The sequence below is a fragment of the Oryctolagus cuniculus genome, chromosome 10 (assembly GCF_051225735.1).
Source record: "Oryctolagus cuniculus isolate XC-2025 breed Fujian yellow rabbit chromosome 10, ASM5122573v1, whole genome shotgun sequence".
NCBI lineage: Eukaryota > Metazoa > Chordata > Mammalia > Lagomorpha > Leporidae > Oryctolagus > Oryctolagus cuniculus.
This window is the reverse complement of record NC_142876.1, coordinates 98,479,029-98,500,169: the sequence shown is the minus strand read 5'-3', so window position 1 is coordinate 98,500,169 and position 21,141 is coordinate 98,479,029. Positions and strand designations below refer to the sequence as shown.

General features: G+C 42.1%; 1 protein-coding gene across 45 annotated transcripts in view; it reads right to left on the bottom strand.

Annotated features, from left to right (window-relative positions):
* The window catches only part of PBRM1 (polybromo 1), a 134,869-nt gene that overhangs the window by 24,220 nt on the left and 89,508 nt on the right, over positions 1-21,141 (bottom strand). For 37 of the 45 annotated variants that reach the window (XM_070050738.2, XM_089306120.1, XM_089306123.1 and 34 more), the window contains 6 exons: positions 20,121-20,332; positions 14,060-14,245; positions 11,019-11,176; positions 9,625-9,888; positions 4,613-4,758; positions 1,294-1,451 (listed from right to left, as the gene is read on the bottom strand). In XM_070050738.2, the coding sequence (XP_069906839.1) occupies positions 1,294-1,451; positions 4,613-4,758; positions 9,625-9,888; positions 11,019-11,176; positions 14,060-14,245; positions 20,121-20,332 (1,124 nt within the window). The remainder of the gene's footprint in view (positions 1-1,293; positions 1,452-4,612; positions 4,759-9,624; positions 9,889-11,018; positions 11,177-14,059; positions 14,246-20,120; positions 20,333-21,141) is intronic. The other 8 variants (XM_051851571.3, XM_051851574.3, XM_051851556.3 and 5 more) reach the window with 1 other exon arrangement.

Below are 21,141 nucleotides of genomic sequence, written 5' to 3'. Positions count from 1 at the left end.
AAAAATAAAATAAAATAAAAAAATAAAAAAGATGTAATTGTCCTACTCAAAGGAGATTTCAGCTCCACATTTGTCACACTCCTGCTGGGTCCCTGGTAGGTTTTACTCTAGAAACTAAGGTTCAGGGGCAATGCTTAAGTCTGGATCGCAACCTAAAAAGAAAACATTCTCTGCTACGGAAACTCAAGAAGTTGATGACTTCACTGGTGTTTGAACCCTCTCTCCACATGGGAGAAGGGAAATCATGTTGAACTATTAGCCAATCAGACATTTTTATGATATCCAATTGTAAAAAAACTCAAAGAACCTAGCTAGGAACCATTACAGTAATCAAACAAAATCAAAATAAAAAAATATAAAAGGCTTTTTAATCATCAATTTCCTTTATGGTTGTGGTGGCTTCTTTAAAATCAAGAGCAATTAATGTAAAGCTTCTAACTAGTACTCTTTTGAAAGCTACTGCAAAAGATATAAGCTGCAGAAGTAATTCAGGGTCAGAAGAAACACAATGGTAGAAAACAATGCTAGTATAAGATACATGCACCCAGGTCTAAGGAACAGAATGTCACTGTGATCTCTCAGTAGGATAACTTAACAGAAACTAACAGAGTCTGAGACGGGTAAGATGCTATCAGAAGCTACCAGCCTTTTCAGTGGTTGGCCTGGTTCACATTCTTACAGCATATGCTCCATATAAGTCAGTGATTCCTCTAAGGTCTGTAGTTCAATATCACCATTTTGCTCAAACCACTCCCAGGACTTCCCATCCAGTCCAAACCCAATCTCTGTCCCGTCTACAGAGCCTACCATGATTGAGTGCTCATCCCCTAACATACCCACTGCCTGGCTCTGGCCATCCAGCTTCCTTACAAGGTCTCAAACACGCCTGGGTACACTACTGGAAGGAAGGGCTTTGTATGTGGCATTTGCTGTGCCTATAGGGAGCAAAATCTGATATTACAATGATTTCCTTTCTTTCTACAGGACTCTACCACTCATGCCACCTAATAGCAAGCCCTTTTCTGACTACAGGATCTCACCTCAACACTACTCCAAATCCTCTTACTCTTTTATTTTCATTCATAGCCCTAATTGCCACCTGAGGATCTATACCTCTGTATTTTTAAACTTACTTATTGACCCCCAACCTCCGAACTGATGTAAGCCTTTTGCAAGACAGATATATCGATTTGCTCACTGCTCTACATAATACCTACTTACAGTGCCTAGCTCAGACATAGTACTCAATTTTGATGAGATGAATGTGATTAAATGAGAAAGCTAAATTCTTACCCAGAATACATGTCATGGGGCAGGTTTCTTCCAGATTACTCAGAAACACTTCTTTCTTGTAGAACATTTTTGTGGGCTCATGTTCTGTCTCTTCTGGGTGAATGAAGATGGGGCCATAAAAATATGCAGCTCCATCTCGGACCCACACTTTTTCAATTCTTGGGGAGAAAAATAGAGAGATTAAATTAAAATAGCTTCATTCTTGAAGAATTAATCTAACAAAAAGTCTGTTAACCAAAAACTTAATAATTCATGCCATTAAGAGAAATTTCTCTTGCTGTTTTCATAAGACAATTTCATTGATTTCCACCAAGTCGCTCATGATGGAAACAGAACTACACCGTGATGCGCCGGCCGCGGCGGCCATTGGAGGGTGAACCAACGGCAAAGGAAGACCTTTCTCTCTGTCTCTCTGTCTACTCTGCCTGTCCAAAAAAAAAAAAAAAAAAAACAACTTAACATCTGTCATTGGATTTGATCAAATAAAGATATAAACCATCAATATTTGGGGTCAGATCACAAGTTGCAGATAGTCCTTTATGATAATGCTCACAATCTTTTTCAAAAACATTTATTTATTCACTTTTATTTATTTGAAAGGCTGAGAGACACAGGGAGACAGAGATATCTTCTACACACTGTTTCACTCCTCAAATACCCACAACACCTGGGCTGTGTCAGGCTGAAGGCAGGAGCCAGGAACTCTAAGTCTCCCATGTTGATGGCAGGAACCCAAATAACTTTAGCCATCATCCCAGGTGCATTAGCAGGAAGCTGGACAGGAAACAGAGGGGGGACTTTATCCCAGGCACTCCCATATGGTATGTGGGCATCCCAAGCAGCAACTTCACTGCTGTGCCATGGAGTATGGCCTGGTTCATAGCCTTTTAAAAAACTCAGATCTTCATCCTTGATAATTTCATGAAAATCAGTATACTACCTCCCCAGAAACAAACAAAAATTTTTACCTGGCTGATGTGTACCAGATACTGTACCATTCTTCACAACCAACACATAAAGCTGGTATTACTATACCATATTCTCAGATTCCTGATATGATACAACATCTTTACCTCAGTTAATGATAACTCTAGCCTTCTAGTCCCCAGGCCAAATTACAGGAATCATTCTTAACCCCTTTTCTCTCTCAGGGCCTACATCCCATGTATCAGGAAAACTACTAACTTGCCCTTCAAAAGAGTACCCTTTGCAATCTCCCTGGTTTGAGTCACTATCAATCTTGTGTGGATTACTGCAATAGCCTCTGAACAGATCTTGCTTCTACCCTTGACCCTTTACTGTCTATTCTCAGCGGCCAGTAGGCAGAGCAATCTCATTAAGAACCAAAACAAAGGCTACTTCTGTGCTTGAAGCAATCCAATGGTAGTCTATTTAGCTCAGTAAAAGCCCACGTCCCTGTAATGGTTGCTGAGACACTACACGATTAAAATGTTATCCCTTGCCCTCATCTCTTACCTAACTCACAAATGGCTCTGTGTGCCAGGAGTAAGCTGCAGGCCTGGCAGGCCTCTCTCTCAGGCCTTTATATTTGTTGTTTCCTCTGCCGAGAATGTTTTTTCCCTGGATAGCCACATTACTCATTCTCTCAGTTTTTTCGACTGTTGGCTGAACTGCCAACTTCTCAGTGAGATCTATATAGAATCATCCTCCCTACTCTGACCTTGGAACCTCCAATTCCCCTTACCCAGCTCTACTTTTTCTACAGCATGTATCAGAATCTAACATACTACACATGTTACTTATTCAAGATGTTTAATTTTGTCTTTCCACTGGAACCAAGCTCCCAAGGATTAAAAAGACTTTTTTGCTTTATCGCTTAATGTATTCTTGGACCTGGCAAAAAGCAAATGTAATAAAGCTTACTGCATGATGAAAAAGTATGAGGAGGAAACTAAAGCCCAGAGAAATAAATGATTGCATTAAATCATCTGACTGAAGACACACAACTAGCAGACCTTGGACTTAAACCAAGATCTCCTGAAACAGACTACTGCTCTTAACCACTGTTTTCTACTGTCCAACCCTACACCAGACTCCATTACTACTGTCTGCGATTCAACTGTAACACCACCCTTTTGTCAATTTACTTGTTCCCCAAATATCTGAGTCTCTAGTATGTTTCATGCACTATGATTTGAGTAGGGGACATAAAGAGGAGCAGAAGAGTTCCTACTCTGAGGGCATCTAGAAAGAGGGTTTGGAAACTTGACAACAGCAAAATAAACCCCAATATGTGAAATATATTCCAAAGAGAAGGAAATACAGGAGTGTATTAATGGGGAGACTAAACTGAATGTGCAGGAGACAGGAAAACCTACCTTAAGAAAAGTATCATTTCAATTTAAACCAAAGGAGTTTATTAAATAAAATGGGAAGAGAGATTTCGGAGAGGAGAGTTCAATGAATGGTGGGAGAACAAAAAAAAAGAGCCAATGGGAGCAATTTACTTATTTATTTAAAGGATTATTTATATGAAAGGCAGAGTTGAAAGTGAGATTGAAGGGGCTGGCACCGTGGCTCATTTGGTTAATCCTCCGCCTGCAGCGCCAGCATCCCAAATGGGCGCCGGGTTCTAGTTCCAGTTGCTCCTCTTCCAGTCCAACTCTCTGCTGTGGCCCGGGAGTGCAGTGGAGGATGGCCCAAGTGCTTGGGCACCTGCATCCACATGGGTGACCAGGAGGAAGCACCTGGCTCCTGGCTTCGGACTGACATAATTTCGGCCATAGCGGCCATTTAGGGGGTGAACCAATGGAAGGAAGATCTTTCTCTCTGTCTCTCTCTCTCTCACTGTCTAACTCTGTCAAATAAAAAAAGAAAAAAAAGTGAGATTGAGAGAGTCAGAGCGAAAGAGGAAAACAGACAAAAAAGAGATCTTCCTTTCACTGATTTACTCCCCCAAATGCCTATAATAGCTGTGGAGAAGCCAGAAGCCTGAACTCTCTCTGGGTCTCCTGCATGGGTGGCTGGGGACTAAGAGCTTGGGCTATTTTCTGGTGCCCTCTCAGGAGCATTTGCAGGGAGCTGGATCTGAAGCAGAGTAGCTGGAAATCTAATCAGGACTCCACTATGGGATGTTGGCAATGTAAGCAGAGGCTTAACCTGCTGGGTCACAATGTCAGTCACACAATAGGGAGAATTTAAAGAAAATCTAGTCAGAGGTGAAAGGGTAAATGTGGTGCAAGAAGAAGCCAGAGAAACTGCCAGAAGGACTTTAGTCATCATCCGAAGAGTGATGAATTTCTACTGGCTCCAAATCTCTCAGCCCCAATCTCATTTTTCCTACTTCAATGACACTCACCTGCCTACACGAGGGCGCACCAGGCCATGGGACTTGATAAAGACACAGTCACCAACCTTCAGCCACATGTCATTATAACGGAGCTGCTCAAAGTAGTGGCAACCGGGTTCGCCGTTGGACATTTCCACAGGGACATCTTCTTTTTCCTGTGGTAAAGAAAATGAGTTGAAAAAAGGAAGCTGATAAACAGAGAGTAGACAAAGAAAGAAAAGTACACTTTCCTTCAGATTAACTTAAAAGAAAAAGCAACCATTAACTGAAGCTTTAATGAAGGCTAGGAAACAAAAAAGTTAGGTTGGTGAAACCAAACTAAGTCTTACCAAGTATCACACTGACTTTAAATTTCTAGTTAACTTTCATAAAATAATGTGGTCCCTAAGATGCTTTTTATTATCCTTCCCTCCTTCCGCATTCCCAGGGCCTTTAGGGAGAAAAATTCTTTTTTTTTTTTTTTTAAAGATTTATTTTATTGATTTGAAAGACAGAGTTACAGAGAGAGGTACACAGAGAGAAAAGACTTCCATCCGCTGCTGGTTCACTCCCCAAATGGCCACAATAGCCAGAGCTGCGCCGATCCGAAGTCACGAGCCAGGAGCTTCTTCCAGGTCTCCCACGCGGGTGCAGGGGCCCAAGGACTTGGGCCGTCTTCCACTGCTTTCCTAGGCCACAGCATAGAGCTGGATAAGAAGAGGAGCAGCCAGGACTAGAACCAGTGCCCATATGGGATGCCGGTGCTTCAGGCTAGGGCATTAACCTGCTGCACCACAGTGCCAGCCCAAGGAAAGAAAAATTCTAAAGAGAGGCTTATTAGTATGCAGAAGAAGATTCATTCCCATGTTATCATAGAGTATAAGGACCAAACTGTACAGAAGCTTCTTCTTTATTGTATTTATTTAACTCCCTTAATTTCTTTTCTTTTTAAAAAGATCTATTTATTTGAAAGGCAGAGTGACAGAGAAAGAAGAAAGAAAAAGAGAAAGAGAGGGAGAGTTATCTCCCAATGGTTAGTTTACTCCCCCAAATGCCCTAAACAGCTGGAGGTGGGCCAGGCTGAAGTCAGGAGCCTGAAACTCCATTTGGTCTCCCTCATAAGTGGCAGGGGCCCATGTACTTAGTCCATGTTCTGCTGCCTTCCCAGGTACATTAGTAGGGAGTTGGATCAGAAGTGGAGCAAGGGGCCAGTGCTGTTGCATAGTGGGTAAAGCTGCTGCCTGAAGTGCTGACATCCCATATAGTTGCTGGTTCAAGTCCTGGCTGCTCCATTTCTGATCCAGCTCCCTGCTATGGCCTGGGAAGACAGTAGAAGATGGCCCAAGTCCTTGGGCCCCTGCACCTGTGTGGGAGACCCGGAAGAAGCTCCTGGCTCCTGGCTTCTGGTGGGGCACAGCTCTAGTCATTGTGGCCATCTGGGGAATGAAGCAGCAGATGGAAGACCTCTCTCTCTCTCTCTCTCTGCCTCTACCTCTCTGTAACTCTGCCTTTCAAATAAATAAATAAATCTTAAAAAAAAAAAAAAAAAACACAAACAAACAGTAAGAGCAAATGGGAATCAAGCCAGCACCCATATGGGATGCCAGCAATGTAGAGAACAGTTTAACCCACTATGCCACAATGCCAGCAATTGACAGATGTAACATTCTTACTATTTTGATTTATTATAAAACAGAGAGGAACAGTATCATCTTTGTGACATAAACATATTTTTTAATAAAAATTTTTATAAATCACAGGGTCTGTCACCTAGTGGCTGCTGTGATACTGGGCAAGTTAAAAGGAAGATAATGATAGTATGCCCAACCAGCTGGTATTGTTAAGAAATTTAAATGATATACTTCCTGGTTGAAATAATGACTGACTTATGAAAACCATTTAATAAACATTACTATTGTTGCTATTTTAAAGTCCTGACTAAAAAGGGAAAAAAGACACTTCTGACTAATGTAGGAAAGAACCATCATTCACTGAGGACCCAGCTCTTAACAGGCACAAGTGCTTCAACTATATTAACTCCAAAACACAAAAGCTGAGGAAACTCCACAGACCCCAATTTTTTAGTGCATCTCTGAGAATATTCAAACTTCACACTTTTCTTTAAAGATTTTACTTATTTGAAAGATGGAGTTACACACACACACACACACACACACACACAGAGACAGAGAGAGTCTTCTATCTGTTGGCTCACTCCGCAAATGGCCATAACAGCAGGAGCTGAGCCAATATGAAGCAAGGAACCAGGAGCTTCTAGGTCTCTCACATGCATGTAGGGGCCCAAGGACTTAAGACATCTTTCTCTGCTTTCCCAGGCACATTAGCAGGGAGCTGGATCAAAAGTGGAGCTTCTGGGACTCAAACCAGTACCCACGTGGGATGCTGGTGCTGCAGGCTGGGGCTTTAACCCACTGTGTCACAGCATCAGCACCAACTTCACACTTCAAAAAAACAAAAACCTCCTTTAATCTCACTTAATGATCTGATCTTCAAATGTGATAATGAAATGGCCTTCTTAGAAAATCCTTAATAATGAGAGGTCCCACATATGAAAGACCTCTCTCCGTCTCTCATGGTCTGTTAACTCTGGCTTTCAAATAAATAAAATATATCTTCAAAAAAATTAAAAAATAAAATACATATTATGAAAGAAATGCATGGACTTCAAAATCTTCTGCATTAAAGTAAATTTCTTTTTGATTCCATTTTTCCATGAACTTTCAGAAGTATCCCTGTATATGCCACGTGGGGGGCACTTGAGGGAATCAAAGTAGCAAATTAAATTATTACTGAGATTAAGAATACTTTTTCCTTTAATGAATGGGTTCTATTATAAAGTTAGTCTTTATGGGGCCGGCGCTGTGGCACAGCTGGTTAACACCCTGGCCTGAAGTGCCGGCATCCCATATGGGCACCCGTTCTAGTCCCGGCTGCTCCTCTTCCGATCCAGCTCTCTGCTGTGGCCTGGGAAAGCAGTAGAAGATGGTCCAAGTCCTTGGGCCCCTGCACCCGCGTGGGAGACCTGGAAGCTCCTGGCTCATGGCTTCGGATCGGCGCAGCTCCGGCTGTCGTGGCCATCTGGGGAGTGAACCAGCAGAAGGAAGACCTCTCTCTCTTTCTCTCTCTGACTCCTCTCTGTGTAACTCTGACTTTCAAATAAATAAATAAATTAAAAAAAAGTTTACCGGACTTGTCTTTGCGACGTAATATTTTAAAAAATAAGTAACTCATTAAGAGAACTTACAAATATTAGACAGTAAGTCTAAATTCTCACACTGGCTTCCAATGATAATTTTTTTTAAATTAATGAGGGGTGGCATTTGGTGTAGTTGTTAAAACACCACTTAGGACACCTGTATCCTACTCTAAAGTGCCCAAGTTCAAATTCCACTTCTGTTTCTGACTCAAACTTCCTTGCTAACATACATCCTAAAAGGCAGTACCAGGTGGCTCAGGTCCCTGCTACCCAATGTGGGGGACTTGGCTTGAGTTTCCAGTCCCTAGCTTCAGCCTGAACCAGTTCTTGCTGTTGTGGGGATCTGGGGAGTGAATCAGCCAATCAAAGATCCACACCTGCCTTTCAAATAAAATGAAAATAAATAAACTTTCTTTGGGGCCAGCGTTCTGGCATCCTATATGGGCACTGGTTCCTGTCCTGGCTGTCCACTTCCAATCTACCTACATGTTAATGTCCTGGGAAAGCAGTGGAAGGTGGCCCAAGTATTTGGGCCCCTGCCACCCACAAGAAATCCAGAAGAAGCTCCAGGCTTTGGCCTGATCCAGCACTGGCAATGTGGCCAATTGGGGAATAAACTAGCAGATGGAAGATCTCTCTGTTTCCTTCTTTCTCTGTAACTCTTTAAAATAAATAAATAAATCTTTTTTTTTTTTTTTTAAAGAGATTGAGAATACTTTTTCCTTTAATGAATGGGTTCTATTATAAAGTTAGTCTTTATGGGGCCGGCGCTGTGGCACAGCTGGTTAACACCCTGGCCTGAAGTGCCGGCATCCCATATGGGCACCCGTTCTAGTCCCGGCTGCTCCTCTTCCGATCCAGCTCTCTGCTGTGGCCTGGGAAAGCAGTAGAAAGCAGTAAAAAAAAAAAAAAACTTTTTTTTTTAAAGATTTATTTTACTTGAAAGAGTTACACAGAGAGAGAAAGAGAGGCAGAGACAGAGAGAGGTCTTCCATCTGCTGGTTCACTCCCTAACCGGCCACAATAGCTAGAGCTGCGCCGACCTGAAGCCAGGAGCCAGGAGCTTCTTCCAGCTCTCCTAAGAGGGGGCAGGGGCCCAAGCACTTGGGCCACCTTCTACTGCATTCCAAGGCCATAGCAGAGAGCTATCGGGAAGTGGGAGTAGCTGGGACTCGAACTAGCACCCATATGGATGCGGGCACTGCAGGCGGCAGCTTTAGTGGCTACGCCACAGTGCTGGCCCCAAATAATTTTCTGTGATTTTCACATTCATATATGTAAACATACTTTTTTGGGTTTTCTGAATAATAATGGAACCATACTCTATTCTGTAAACTCTTCATTATTAACTTATCTTTTACCCACATACCTTGAAAAGTTTTCTTCTTTTAAATTAAGATTTACTTTATTTATTTCAAAGGTAAAGCGACAGACCAAAAGGAGAAGACAGAAAGAGATCTTCCATTCACTAGTTCCCTCCCCAGATAGCCTTACCTGGACCTCCATTTGGCTCTCCCACGAGGGTTGTAGGATACTAAGTGAAGCAGCTGGGACTTGACCAAGTGCTCTGACAGGGGATGCTGGCGCTGGAGGTGGTGGTTTAACCTGCTGCACTGAACTGGTGCCCTTGGGAAGTTTTCAGTGTTCCTATACATACCACTGCTGTTCTGCTTTCTAAGTATTAATTTTTTCTTTCCTTTCTCTTAGGCTAAGGTTTTACATTGTTGCTATTTTTCTAATTCTGGGTTTGTATTCATTCATCCAATTTTTGGAATAAATATTTCAAGATGTATAATTCTTTTCTGTGCGGTCATGACCTCCATACCTTTTCCAAGTTAAGATGGTCTTCAGCTCGACTGTCCTCAGAGTTGTCTGTGTTCTTCTCATCATCCCCTTTATCTGCATTTGCAAATACAGAGGCCACTCGAACCACAGGCAGAGGCACATCCCGAGGGACAAACCTAACTGAGCTGATAGGCATGGTCCACAGTTTAATTTTTTTAAAAGATTTGGTTTTGGCAGAATACCGTGATTCACAGACAAAAACATCCTCATCTCGAAAGTTTTCTGGGCATAATTTAAAGTATTCCTGGGGAGGACATAATGATAAAATCAATTAGGTAAATTTTCTGAAAAATCAGTAAACTAAAGCAAAAGCCAACCTATCAACCAACCAAGAAAACAAACAAAAGCTAAACTGTTAAAAGACTTTCCAGCAGTTAATAATAACTGATCGATGGCAAGAGAACTAGAAACATTTCCTTGGCTACAGAATGTAATCATTAAATAAATACCGTCTAACTTATAACATGAATAATTCCACTTAGCTTACCAATTTTTCTTTGAATATACATTAATATTTCATATAGCTATAATGTTCCTTAAAGCTTTAGAAAGGGCTCATAAGACAAATACATGAGCTGGCGCCGTGGCTCAATAGGATAATCCTCCACCTAGTGGCGCTGGCACACCGGGTTCTAGTCCCGGTCGAGGCGCTGGATTCTGTCCCGGTTGCCCCTCTTCCAGGCCAGCTCTCTGCTGTGGCCCGGGAGTGCAGTGGAGGATGGCCCAAGTGCTTGGGCCCTGCACCCCATGGGAGACCAGGAGAAGTACCTGGCTCCTGCCATCGGAGCAGTGTGCCAGCCGCGGCAGCCATTGGAGAGTGAACCAACGGCAAAAGGAAGACCTGTCTGTCTGTCTGTCTCTCTCACTGTCCACTCTGCCTGTCAAAAAAAAAAAAAAAAAGGTGGAGCAGCAGCCAGGACTTGAACCATCACCCAAAAGGGATACCGGCTTTACCTGCTACGACACAATGCCAGCCCCACAAATAACTACATTTGTAAATGTCAGTAGCAAAGTCTTTCTTAATGAGATGAATGGGCTGCAAAAATAATAATAATAATAATAATAAATTTATTACCTAAAAATCAAACTGACAACTTTTACTGATTATCTTTTAGAAAACATCATAAGAAAATTAACTGGCAATATAAAAAATTTTTAAGCTAACTGGATACAGCTAAATAGTGTCAGCAGCAAGTGTTCTTTCACAATCATTTTCAGGTTAACTTTTTCCCAAATCTTTTCATATAACTATACAGACAACTTTAAAACCAGTTTATGGTAGAGTTCTTGAGTTTATAAATAAAGACTCTTTGTGCTTTTAAATTTTATTCCCAGAGAATGAGTATTACTGTTGGGATTAATGGAGTTTCTTACCTTGACAAACATGACCACACATTTGCCTAGAATTTTACTAACAGGAACTTTATTGTAATAGTCACTCTTAAAAACTTCTTTTTCTAGAAATTTTCGTGTAGCCAGGTGGAATGTTTCATTTGGCCGGTAAAACCAACAGCCATATAACCATTTTTCACCTCAAAGAGAGAGAAAAAGAAACATCATTAACAGAAACCACATATTACACATAATTACAAAATTAGTAAATATTCCATCAAGCTATTTCGCTTTGGTGTAAACCCAGCATTGTGCTTTTTTATTTTTTTAAGATTTATTTATTTATTCTGAAAGAGTTAGAGAGAGACGAAGGAGAGAGGGGAGGAAAGAGAGAGAGAGAAGGAGATTTTATATTTGCTGATTCATTCTCCAGATGGCTGCAATTGCCACAGCTCAGCCAGGTCGAATCCAGGCGCTTCACCCAGGTCTCCCACATGGATGGCAGAGGCTCAAGCACTTGGGCCATCTGCTGCTTTCCCCCGGCCATTAGCAGGGAGCTAGATTGGAAGTGGAGCAGCTGACACACAAATCAGAGAACATATGGAATGCCAGAATGCTGGTGTTGCAGGAGGGGCTTTACCCACTAGTCCATGATGCTGGTCTCTAGAATTGTGCTTTTAAGAACAGTTTCTTAATATAATTTTAGAACAATTTCTTAATTAAAAAAATGAAGGATAATGAGGCCTTAATAATGTTTTTTCTCTTCCTCTCAAATTAAAAGATATGGATAGTGTGAGGAAGTTGGAGACCTGTTTTCCTCTGGTCTGAAGGACTTACTTAGATCAAGTGAAGGAATGAAAAAATATTTTACATCATGGGCAGTTGAAAGAACTGGACTGCCTGGATCACATTTTCACCTCTTTTTGGCTTCTTTAACTCATTCTCCATGTTTCAACTTAAAAGCAACTGTTTTAGGAAGCCTTTTCAAAAACAAATTCTTTTATCTTTACTTATTTATTTTATTTTAGTTTTTAAAGATTTACTTATTTGAAAGGCAGAGGCAAGAGAGGCAGAGGCAGAGAGAAGTCGTCCATCTGATGGTTCACTCCCCAGTTGGCTGCAATGGCCAGAGCTGGATAGATCTGAAGCCAGGAGCTTCTTCTAGGTCTTCCATGTGGGTGCAGGGGCCCAAACACTTGGGTCATCTTTTACTGCTTTTCCAGGCCATAGCAGAGAGCTGGATTGAAAGTGGAGCAGCCAGGTCTGGAACCAGAGCACAAATGGGATGCTGGTGCTTCAGGTGATGGCTTTAACCACTAGGCCACAGCACCAGCCTCAAGATTCATTTATTTGAAAAGTGAGAGTTATAGAGAGAAGAGAAAAGATTGAGAGAGAGAGAGAGAGTTATTTTCCATCTGCTGGTTCATTCCAAAATGGCTGCAGCAGCTAGGGTTGGGCTGAGCCAAAGCTAGGAGCCATAGCTTCTTTTTGGTCTCCCATGTGGGTGTGGAGGCCCAGGTACTTGGGTCAGGTTCTGCTGCTCTCCCAGGTGCATTACAGGGAGCTAGATTGCAAGTGGAGCAGCCGGTACTTGAACTGGCACATATATGGTATGCCTGTATCACAGGGGGTGGCTCTACCTACTAAACAACAATGCTGGTCCCAACAAAAACAAATTGTAAGCTTAGGCACTGGCTCTCTATAATAATTTTTTACGTTATCTTCTCCATTGGTTGGTTTTGCCAGGGGAAAAACATCAATCTCTACCTTCCTAAACAGAATTTGCTCAAAGTATATTCTTAATATTAATTAAATGTGTTGGGCCAGCACCATGGCTCACTTGGTTAATCCTCCACCTACAGCGCCGGCATCCCATACGGGTGCTGGGTTCTAGTCCCGGATGCTCCTCTTCCAGTCCCGCTCTCTGCTGTGGCCCAGGAAGGCAGTGGAGGATGGCCCAAGTGTTTGGGCCCCTGTACCCGCATGGGAGACCAGGAGGAAGCACTGGCTCCTGGCTTCGGATCAGCACAGTGTGCCAGCTGTAGCGGCCATTTGGGGGGTGAACCAATGGAAGGGAGACCTTTCTCTCTGTCTCTCTCACTGTCTAACTCTGTCAAATAAATAAAAAATTTTAAAAATGACTTTTCTCTCCCTCTCACTGTCTAACTCTGTAAAATAAATAATTAAAAAAATACTAATTAAATGTGGTGCTGGTGCTATGGTGTGGTAGGTCAAGGCTCTGCCTACAGCACCAGTTTTCCATGTGGGTACTGGTTCAAGTCCTGCCTTCTGATACAGCTCCCTGCCATTGGCCTGGGAAAGCAGTGGAAGTAGCCCAAGTGCTTGGGCCCCTATACCCACACAGGAGACCCAGAGGAAGTTCCTGGCTCCTGGCTTCTGATCAGTCCAGCTCCACTGTGGCCATTTAGGGAGTGAACCAGTGGATGGAAAACCCCTCTCTATCTGCTTCTCCCTCTCTCTGTCTCCCAAATAAATAAGTAAATCTTTAAAAAATTAATTAAATGAATGAATTTCAATTAAACTTTAAGAAGTTGTATTTCGGGGCTGGCACTGTGGTGCAGCAGGTTAAGCCGCAGTCTGCAGTGCTGGCATTCCAAATGGATACTGGTTCAAGTTCCTGATGCTCCCCTTCCAACCCAGCTCCCTGCTGATGTGCCTGGGAAGGAAGCGGAACATGGCCCACGTGCTAGGGCCCCTGCCCACATGCGGGACATCCAGAAGAAGCTCCTGGCTTGAGTTTCAGCCTGGCCCAGCCCTGGGCATTGTGGCCATTTGGGGAATGAACCAGTGGAAGGAAGATCTCTCTCTCTCCTTTTCTCTCTATAATTCTTTAAAGTAAAAAAAAAAAAAAAAAAAAGTTGTATTTCCTTTGACTCAATTGTGACACTGCCTCCCAGTACTAAAATCCTGTATTTTTCATATGGTAGGTGCTTATTTCTATTCACTAATACAACAAAACAACTATTATTGGAAGGCATAGGATTTCTGAGTTAAAATCTTCCTTAAGGACCAAGGAAGAATAAAATTTCACCAATTTGTACTTTGATTTCAAACAAACCTACCTGCTGAATCTTCCCACAGTCTCTCAATACAGACTATGTGTGGCTGTAGGTTGGTTTCTGCAGGTTCCACATAGACGTAATCTCCAACGTGATACATGCTGTTCTTAAAGCTGCAGTCCTGGCTGTAGGTGCGATGTAGGCCTGAGAGGCCTGCAGCACCCGAGGAATCCTCACTCTTTTCAGCTTCTTAGGTTAAAAAAAAAGAAGAAGAAAAAGAAAAACATACTCATTAAAGGGATGCTGGAATCGGATGCAGGATTCCAACAACACATGCTAATATATTTAAGCCTTCTGTGACATTCTAAAGCAGGAGTCAGGAAAAACAGTATGATTTTCATATTCCCAACAGACTCTACCCAAAATTACTTTTTGGAATTCTAATCAATTCCTATGATCCTAAAAACATAACAAAATATATATCTAGAACAAAAATAATCATATGCCAAGAGTCATTCTGGAAGATACAAACATAAAGAAGAATATGTTACTTACAAATTCATATAATCCTAGAAAAAAATCTAACAAATTTCCTCTCCATCTTAATGCTTCTGCATCTTTTCTCCTAACGGTTATTACATGTATATGACATATCAAATAGAATCTCAGAACAGAGGAAATATGGAATAGGCAAATTATAGGATATACTGTGTATATGTCTAGATATACACTTTATATCAGAAATATTTCCCTTGAGATGAAGTGTTTTTCAGCAAGATTTTTCTTTTTATCAAAATAAGACATTTTGATGGTTCCAATATAAGCTATCATTTCCAAATACCACAGGCTTAAAAATAAAACAAAATTTTTTAGAGATTTATTTATTTGAAAGAGTTACACAGAGAGAGAAAGAGAGGCAGAGAGAGAGAGAGGTCTTCTATTTGCTAGTTCATCCCCAACTTGCTGCAAAGGCTGGAGCTGCACTGATCCAAAGCCAGGAGCCACGAACTTCTTCCGGATCTCCCACGTGGGTGCAGGGGCCCAAGGACTTGGGCCATCTTCTACTGCTTTCCCAGGCCACAGCAGAGAGCTGGATGGGAAGTGGAGCAGCTGAGACTTGAACCGGCACCCATATGGGATGCTGGCATTGCCGGCGGCTATACCCACTAACCCACAGCGCATGCTCCCCAAAAAATTTTTTTAAAACATTTGTTTGAAAGGCAGAGCACAGGGATAGGGGAGACAGAAAAGAGAGATCTTCCATCTGCTGGTTCATTTCCAAATGTGTACAGCAACCAGGGCTGGGCCAAAATGAAGCCAAGAGCCCAGAATTCCAGCTGCGTCTTCTATATGGGGGGCAGGGATCCAAGTCCTTGAGCCATCATCTGCCGTCTCCCAGAATCACGTTATAAGGAAGCTGGATTAGAAGAATATCCTGGGACTTGAGCCAGCATTCAAATATGGGATGCAGGTGTACTAAGTGGCAGCTTACTTTGCTTTGCCACAACGTCGTTGCCCTTTAAAAACTTATTTTAAAATAATTTATTTGAAAGAGAGAGCATGCTCCTATATGCTGGTTCACTTCCCAAATGCCTGCTACAGTCTGGAAGCCAAGGATGCAATTCAGGTCTCCCATGTGGGTAGCAGGAACCGAACCACCTGAGCCACCAGCACTGCCTTCTAGGGTCTGCATCAGCAGGAAGGAGTCAGGCACTAGCGGTGGCTATCAAATCAAGGCACTCTGAAAGGAGATGTGGACATTTTAAACTAATAGGCTAAATGCCCACCCTACCACAGGTTTGACTTGTTTGTTTATTAGGATAAAGATTTGTCTACTTCTTTGCTTTCTTAGGACAATTTCCCTTAAATGGAACAGCCAGGAATAAAATTTATAAGTTTTAAAAAATGCATATTCCAAACTGATCTCCAAAAAGCTGTACCAATTTAAGTCCCTCGCTGTCTGGCTACCAGGTTCTCCATACTCTAACGCTGACAGTGTACTTTTAAAAAATATTTTATCAGCCTCTGAAAAGTGTTATCTAGTAGTTGAGTAATTGAGTCAATCACCGGGACATAGAAGACCCTCAAAGTTCTCAAGAATTTTATATCAGCAGAAACAGCTCAATTGAAAGAGTATGAAACAAAAGAAGGCAGTCCATTCTCCAAATTCTAGATAGCAAACAGGCTGACAACACGACTGAATTTGCAAGTGTGCTACCTTTCACGAAAAGAGATCAATCAGCGGGCACAGTGTTGAGCTATAGAGGATTGCTCTCAGGCCCAGGAAACCCAAGCCAGTTGATGTCAAACTGCTTGCAACCAGTACATTTCCTTCCACCTTTCCCTTTCTGAAAAGGAATATCTGTAACTGCTATCCTATGCATGTTTCATCACTGTATTAAAATAATAAAGAACTATTTTTTCTTCATTTTTATAGGTTCATAGATCCAGAGAAACTGTGTCCCAGGATGGATTATATCTCAGAGTCTCATCCATATACTTAATTTAAATGACTTGCGTGCTAAGATTCAGGACCATGAGATTTTGGTACCTGTTACAGGAGTGCTGCTATAACAAACACCTAAAAAATATGGAAGTGATTTTGGAATTGGGTATTGATCAAAGACTGGAAAAAATTTGAGAAGCATGATATAAAAGCTTAAATTACCACAGATTATTAGTAAAAAATGGACATTGAATACTTAGCAACTGAAAGCTCAGAAGGAAATGAGGAAGGTACTATTAGAAAGTAGAGGAAAAGCAATCCTTGTTACATAGTGGCAAGACAGTTAGTGGAACTGCATTCTGGCCTGATCTTTTAGTTGTATTTTTCTTTGTTTCCTGTTTGTTGCTGTTCCACTTCATGGGGGGATTTCTTCCATTTTATAGTCTGAATTTTTCTCTGACTAAAAAGCATGATGAGATGTTTCCATTGTGCCATTATATATATTTTAAATGGAAATAACTGATTTTAGAAATCTATTTTTATTTGAAAGGCAGATAGAGATTTTTTTTTTTTTTTTTTTTTGACAGGCAGAGTGGACAGTGAGAGAGACAGAGAGAAAGGTCTTCCTTTGCTGTTGGTTCACCTTTCAATGGCCGCCGCGGCCAGCGCACCGCGCTGATCTGAAGCCAGGAGCCAGGTGCTTCTCCTGGTCTCCCATGGGGTGCAGGGCTCAAGCACTTGGGCCATCCTCCACTGCACTCCCGGGCCACAGCAGAGAGCTGGCCTGGAAGAGGGGCAACAGGGACAGAATCCGGCACCGCGACCGGGACTAGAACCCGGTGTGCCGGCGCCACTAGGTGGAGGATTAGCCTAGTGTGCCGCGGCGCCAGCCAGAGATCTTTAATCTCTGGTTAACCTCACTCTCCAAATGGCCCCAATAACTGGGACAGGGAGAGGCAAAAGCCAGGAGCCAGAACTCAGTACAGGACTCCCAAATATGTGGCAGGGATCCAAGTACTTGAGCCATCACTTGCTGCTTCCCAGGGTGTGTATTAGGAGGAAGCTGAAAATCAAGACAGAGCTGCCACTTGAATCTCAGCACTTTGATACAGCATACAAAAGCTTCAACCACCGTGCCACACACCAGCTCCCTGCTACCATATTTTTAAAACAGCTTTACTGAAATATAATTCACACGCTAAACAATTTACCTAAAGTATAAATTCAATGTTTTATGTGACATTATCAGTTTTTAAAAATTATTGTAGAACATTAAAAAAAATCCGTCATTTTGCTTTTTTCTTTCTAAAAAATTATTTATTTATCTGAAAGGCAGAGTTAGAGACAGAGGGAAAGAAGAATCCTCTATCTACTGCTTCACTTCTTAAACGGCCACAAAGTCAGGAGCCAGCAACATCATTCAGGCCTCCCACAAGGGTGCAGGGGCCCAGTGACCTGGTCTATCCTCCACTGCTCTCTCAGGCCTATTAGCAGGGAGGTGGACTGCAAGTGGAGCAGCCAAGACTTGAACTAGCATCCATGAGGGATGCCGGCACAAGAGGTGCTGGCTTTACCCATACCACAGTGCTGGCCAAACAATTTTTATTTCTAAGAAATTCTTTTGTTCTGTGAACATTCAATTTTCTTTAGCCTCTTATTTTTGTTTATGCATGCAGCAACTTGTCATCTCTCCAAGGACCTGTTTTTTTTAGAAAATCATTCACTTTAGGAACTTTCCTTAAATACTGGGTCTTATTTAAATAAACACCTGCTCTTAAGAATGAACTGTTAAAAAAGCTGATTAGAAGTTCTCTGTGTTGACACCGGCGCTGTGGTATAGTGGGTAAAGCAGATGTCTCCACTGCCAGCATCCCATATGGGCACCAGTTCAAGTCCCAGCTGCTGCACTTCTGATCCAGCTCTCTGTTATGGCCTAGGAAAACAATAGAAGATGGCCCAAGTCCTGGGGGCCCTGCACCCCTGTGGGAGACCTGGAAGAGGCTCCTGGCTCCTGACTTCAGAATGGCCCAGCTCTGGGCTTTTGTGGCAAATTGGGGAGTGAACCAGCGGACAGATTTCTCTCTCTTTGCCTTTCATTCTCTACCTCTGACTTTCAAATAAATAAAAAAAATCTTTAAAAACACACAAAAAGGGAAGATCTCTGTGCATGTACAGAACTAGTTGACTGACAGGTTTCACTAAGACCCCCAGATGTTATTATTTTTAGTTTTTCCTCACTGATTTATCTATTTCTCAAGAGAAAATCTTCTGCCTCTGAACTACAGTATGGCTGCCAGCATTCCAGGAGCTCAAAAGTAAGGAGGGCCAAAAGGTCTCAGTATTTGGTATAAATCATTTCAATTGGGGCTGGTGCTGTGGTGCAGCAGGCCAAGCCTCCACTGTGGCTCTGGCATCCCATATGGGTGCCACTTCATATCCTGGCTGTCCCACTTCCGATCCAGCTCTCTGCTAATGGCTTGGGAAAGCAGTGGAGGATGGCCCAAGTGCTTGGGCCCCTACCCCCATGTGGGAAACCTGGAAGAAGCTCCTGGCTCCTGGCTCCAGATCAGCCTACCTGCAGTCGTTGCAGCCATTTGGGGAGCAAAATTGTGGATGGAAGACTTTTTTTTTTATTAATATCCCACTTTCTTTTAAAAATTCATTTTATTTATTTGAAAGACAGAGTTACAGAGAGAGACAGAGAGGTCTTCCATCCACTGATTCACTCCCCAGATGGCTGCAAGAGCTAAAGTTCAGCTGATCCGGAACCAGGAGCATCTGGCTCCTGGCTCAGGATTGGCCTAACTCTGGCTTTTGTGGCCACTTGGGGAGTGAACCAAAGGAAGGAAGACCTTTCTCTCTCTCTCTCTCTGTCCATAACTCTCTCAAATAAATAAATCAATTTTAAAAAACCATAGATTTATTTCTAAACTCAATCAAGTGACTGAAAGCAATATATTGAGATAGTTATGACTGAAATCAAACTTTTTTCCTATGTATGTGCTGAACCAAAATATGTGATTCAACTCTGTCTAGCCCAGAGTATGTAAGAATAAAGCCTTGAGATTGGATGATATGGCAGAAACTCGTAAATTAACTGACTGTTCCTGAAACACTAGGATACTGTGTCACCAGTAACTTTCAATCTTCTTTAATCAGATGACCAAATTGATAAAGATAAAAATATTTTAATTTCATCATGTTGTGAAATAGTCAACACCCTAAATTCTCATTCTTTTTTTTTTTTTTTTTTTTTTTTTTGACAGGCAGAGTGGACAGTGAGAGAGAGAGACAGAGAGAAAGGTCTTCCTTTTGCCGTTGGTTCACCCTCCAATGGCCGCCGCACCGCGCTGATCCGATGGCAGGAGCCAGGAGCCAGGTGCTTTTCCTGGTCTCCCATGGGGTGCAGGGCCCAAGCACCTGGGCCATCCTCCACTGCACTCCCTGGCCACAGCAGAGGGCTGGCCTGGAAGAGGGGCAACCGGGACAGAATCCGGTGCCCCGACCGGGACTAGAACCCGGTGTGCCGGCGCCGCAAGGCGGAGGATTAGCCTAGTGAGCCGCGGCGCCGACCCCTAAATTCTCATTCTAACAGGATTTTTTTCTCAACTAACTGTGAGATTAACTAGAACAGAGCATAATACTGCTTCATATTTAATAAAAAGAAAGGGAACCAACCTCTTTTTTCTTCTTCTCTCTTTAGTTTATCTTCTTCCATTTCTTTTGGTAATTTTTCCTTTTTTTCTTTCTCTACATCATTATGTAAATGTTTTGTGGTATAGCTGAGTGCTGGTGAAAGCAGGATCTCTCCATTTTTGCAGAGCTCATCACGAATTTTAATAAAAAACTGCTGAAGTTCTACGGCATCCTCATATATTTCAGAATCTGTCCTATAACAGCATAAAGAGTATCTATTGACACGCAAACTGTTTCTTTTAATTAAATACACCAGTTATATGATCAATTCTGTCAGATACTTCTTAATATTTGCATAGTTCTAAGAAGTGTATCTTGGTGAGGTCAGGACAGAATTTAAGATGTCATTTTTATCACAGGGAGCCCCGTGCCCACTAGTTTCCTTTTCCTCAAGGCTCATCCTTGTACAGTTCTTGTAGGAGGAAAGTATTTTCCCTGAGAAATACATGGCACACGCATCAACTAATTCTAACAAAAGAAGGTGGCTGCCAGAATCAAGGGCAGTACCAAAGTTCCAGATCCTGATCAAACCTTACTTGTATCTTGTCTTTGGTTAATTTTTATTTCTCTTAATTGTGGAATAATGCATTATGTAAGATTTAAGCTACATCCACACTCTTCTTTTTGGTCAACATCATGGTTGCCTAGCCTGGTAAGACTGAATAGATGAATCTAAACCACCAATCAACCTATAATAGTTACAGGCCTCGGAGTTCTAGTTCATTTTGGTTTTCCACAAATAATGGTAATTCTGGGAAACTGTCAGAGGCAACATACTGAAAGAGGGGAGAAAAACTGTGTCACATTCAGGACATTTATAAAATTAGGAGACTGGGCAAAATAAATTTTAAAATTTAGATTGGAAGACATTTTTATCTCTAATCTACTCTGGACTGAGGAAAGCTTAAATGTAATCCTATTAACTAAGAATACTAGTGCCTAAAAAATTATTCAGAAAGCTAACCACAAATACCTTATGAACAGCTATGAAACATTCCTCTTT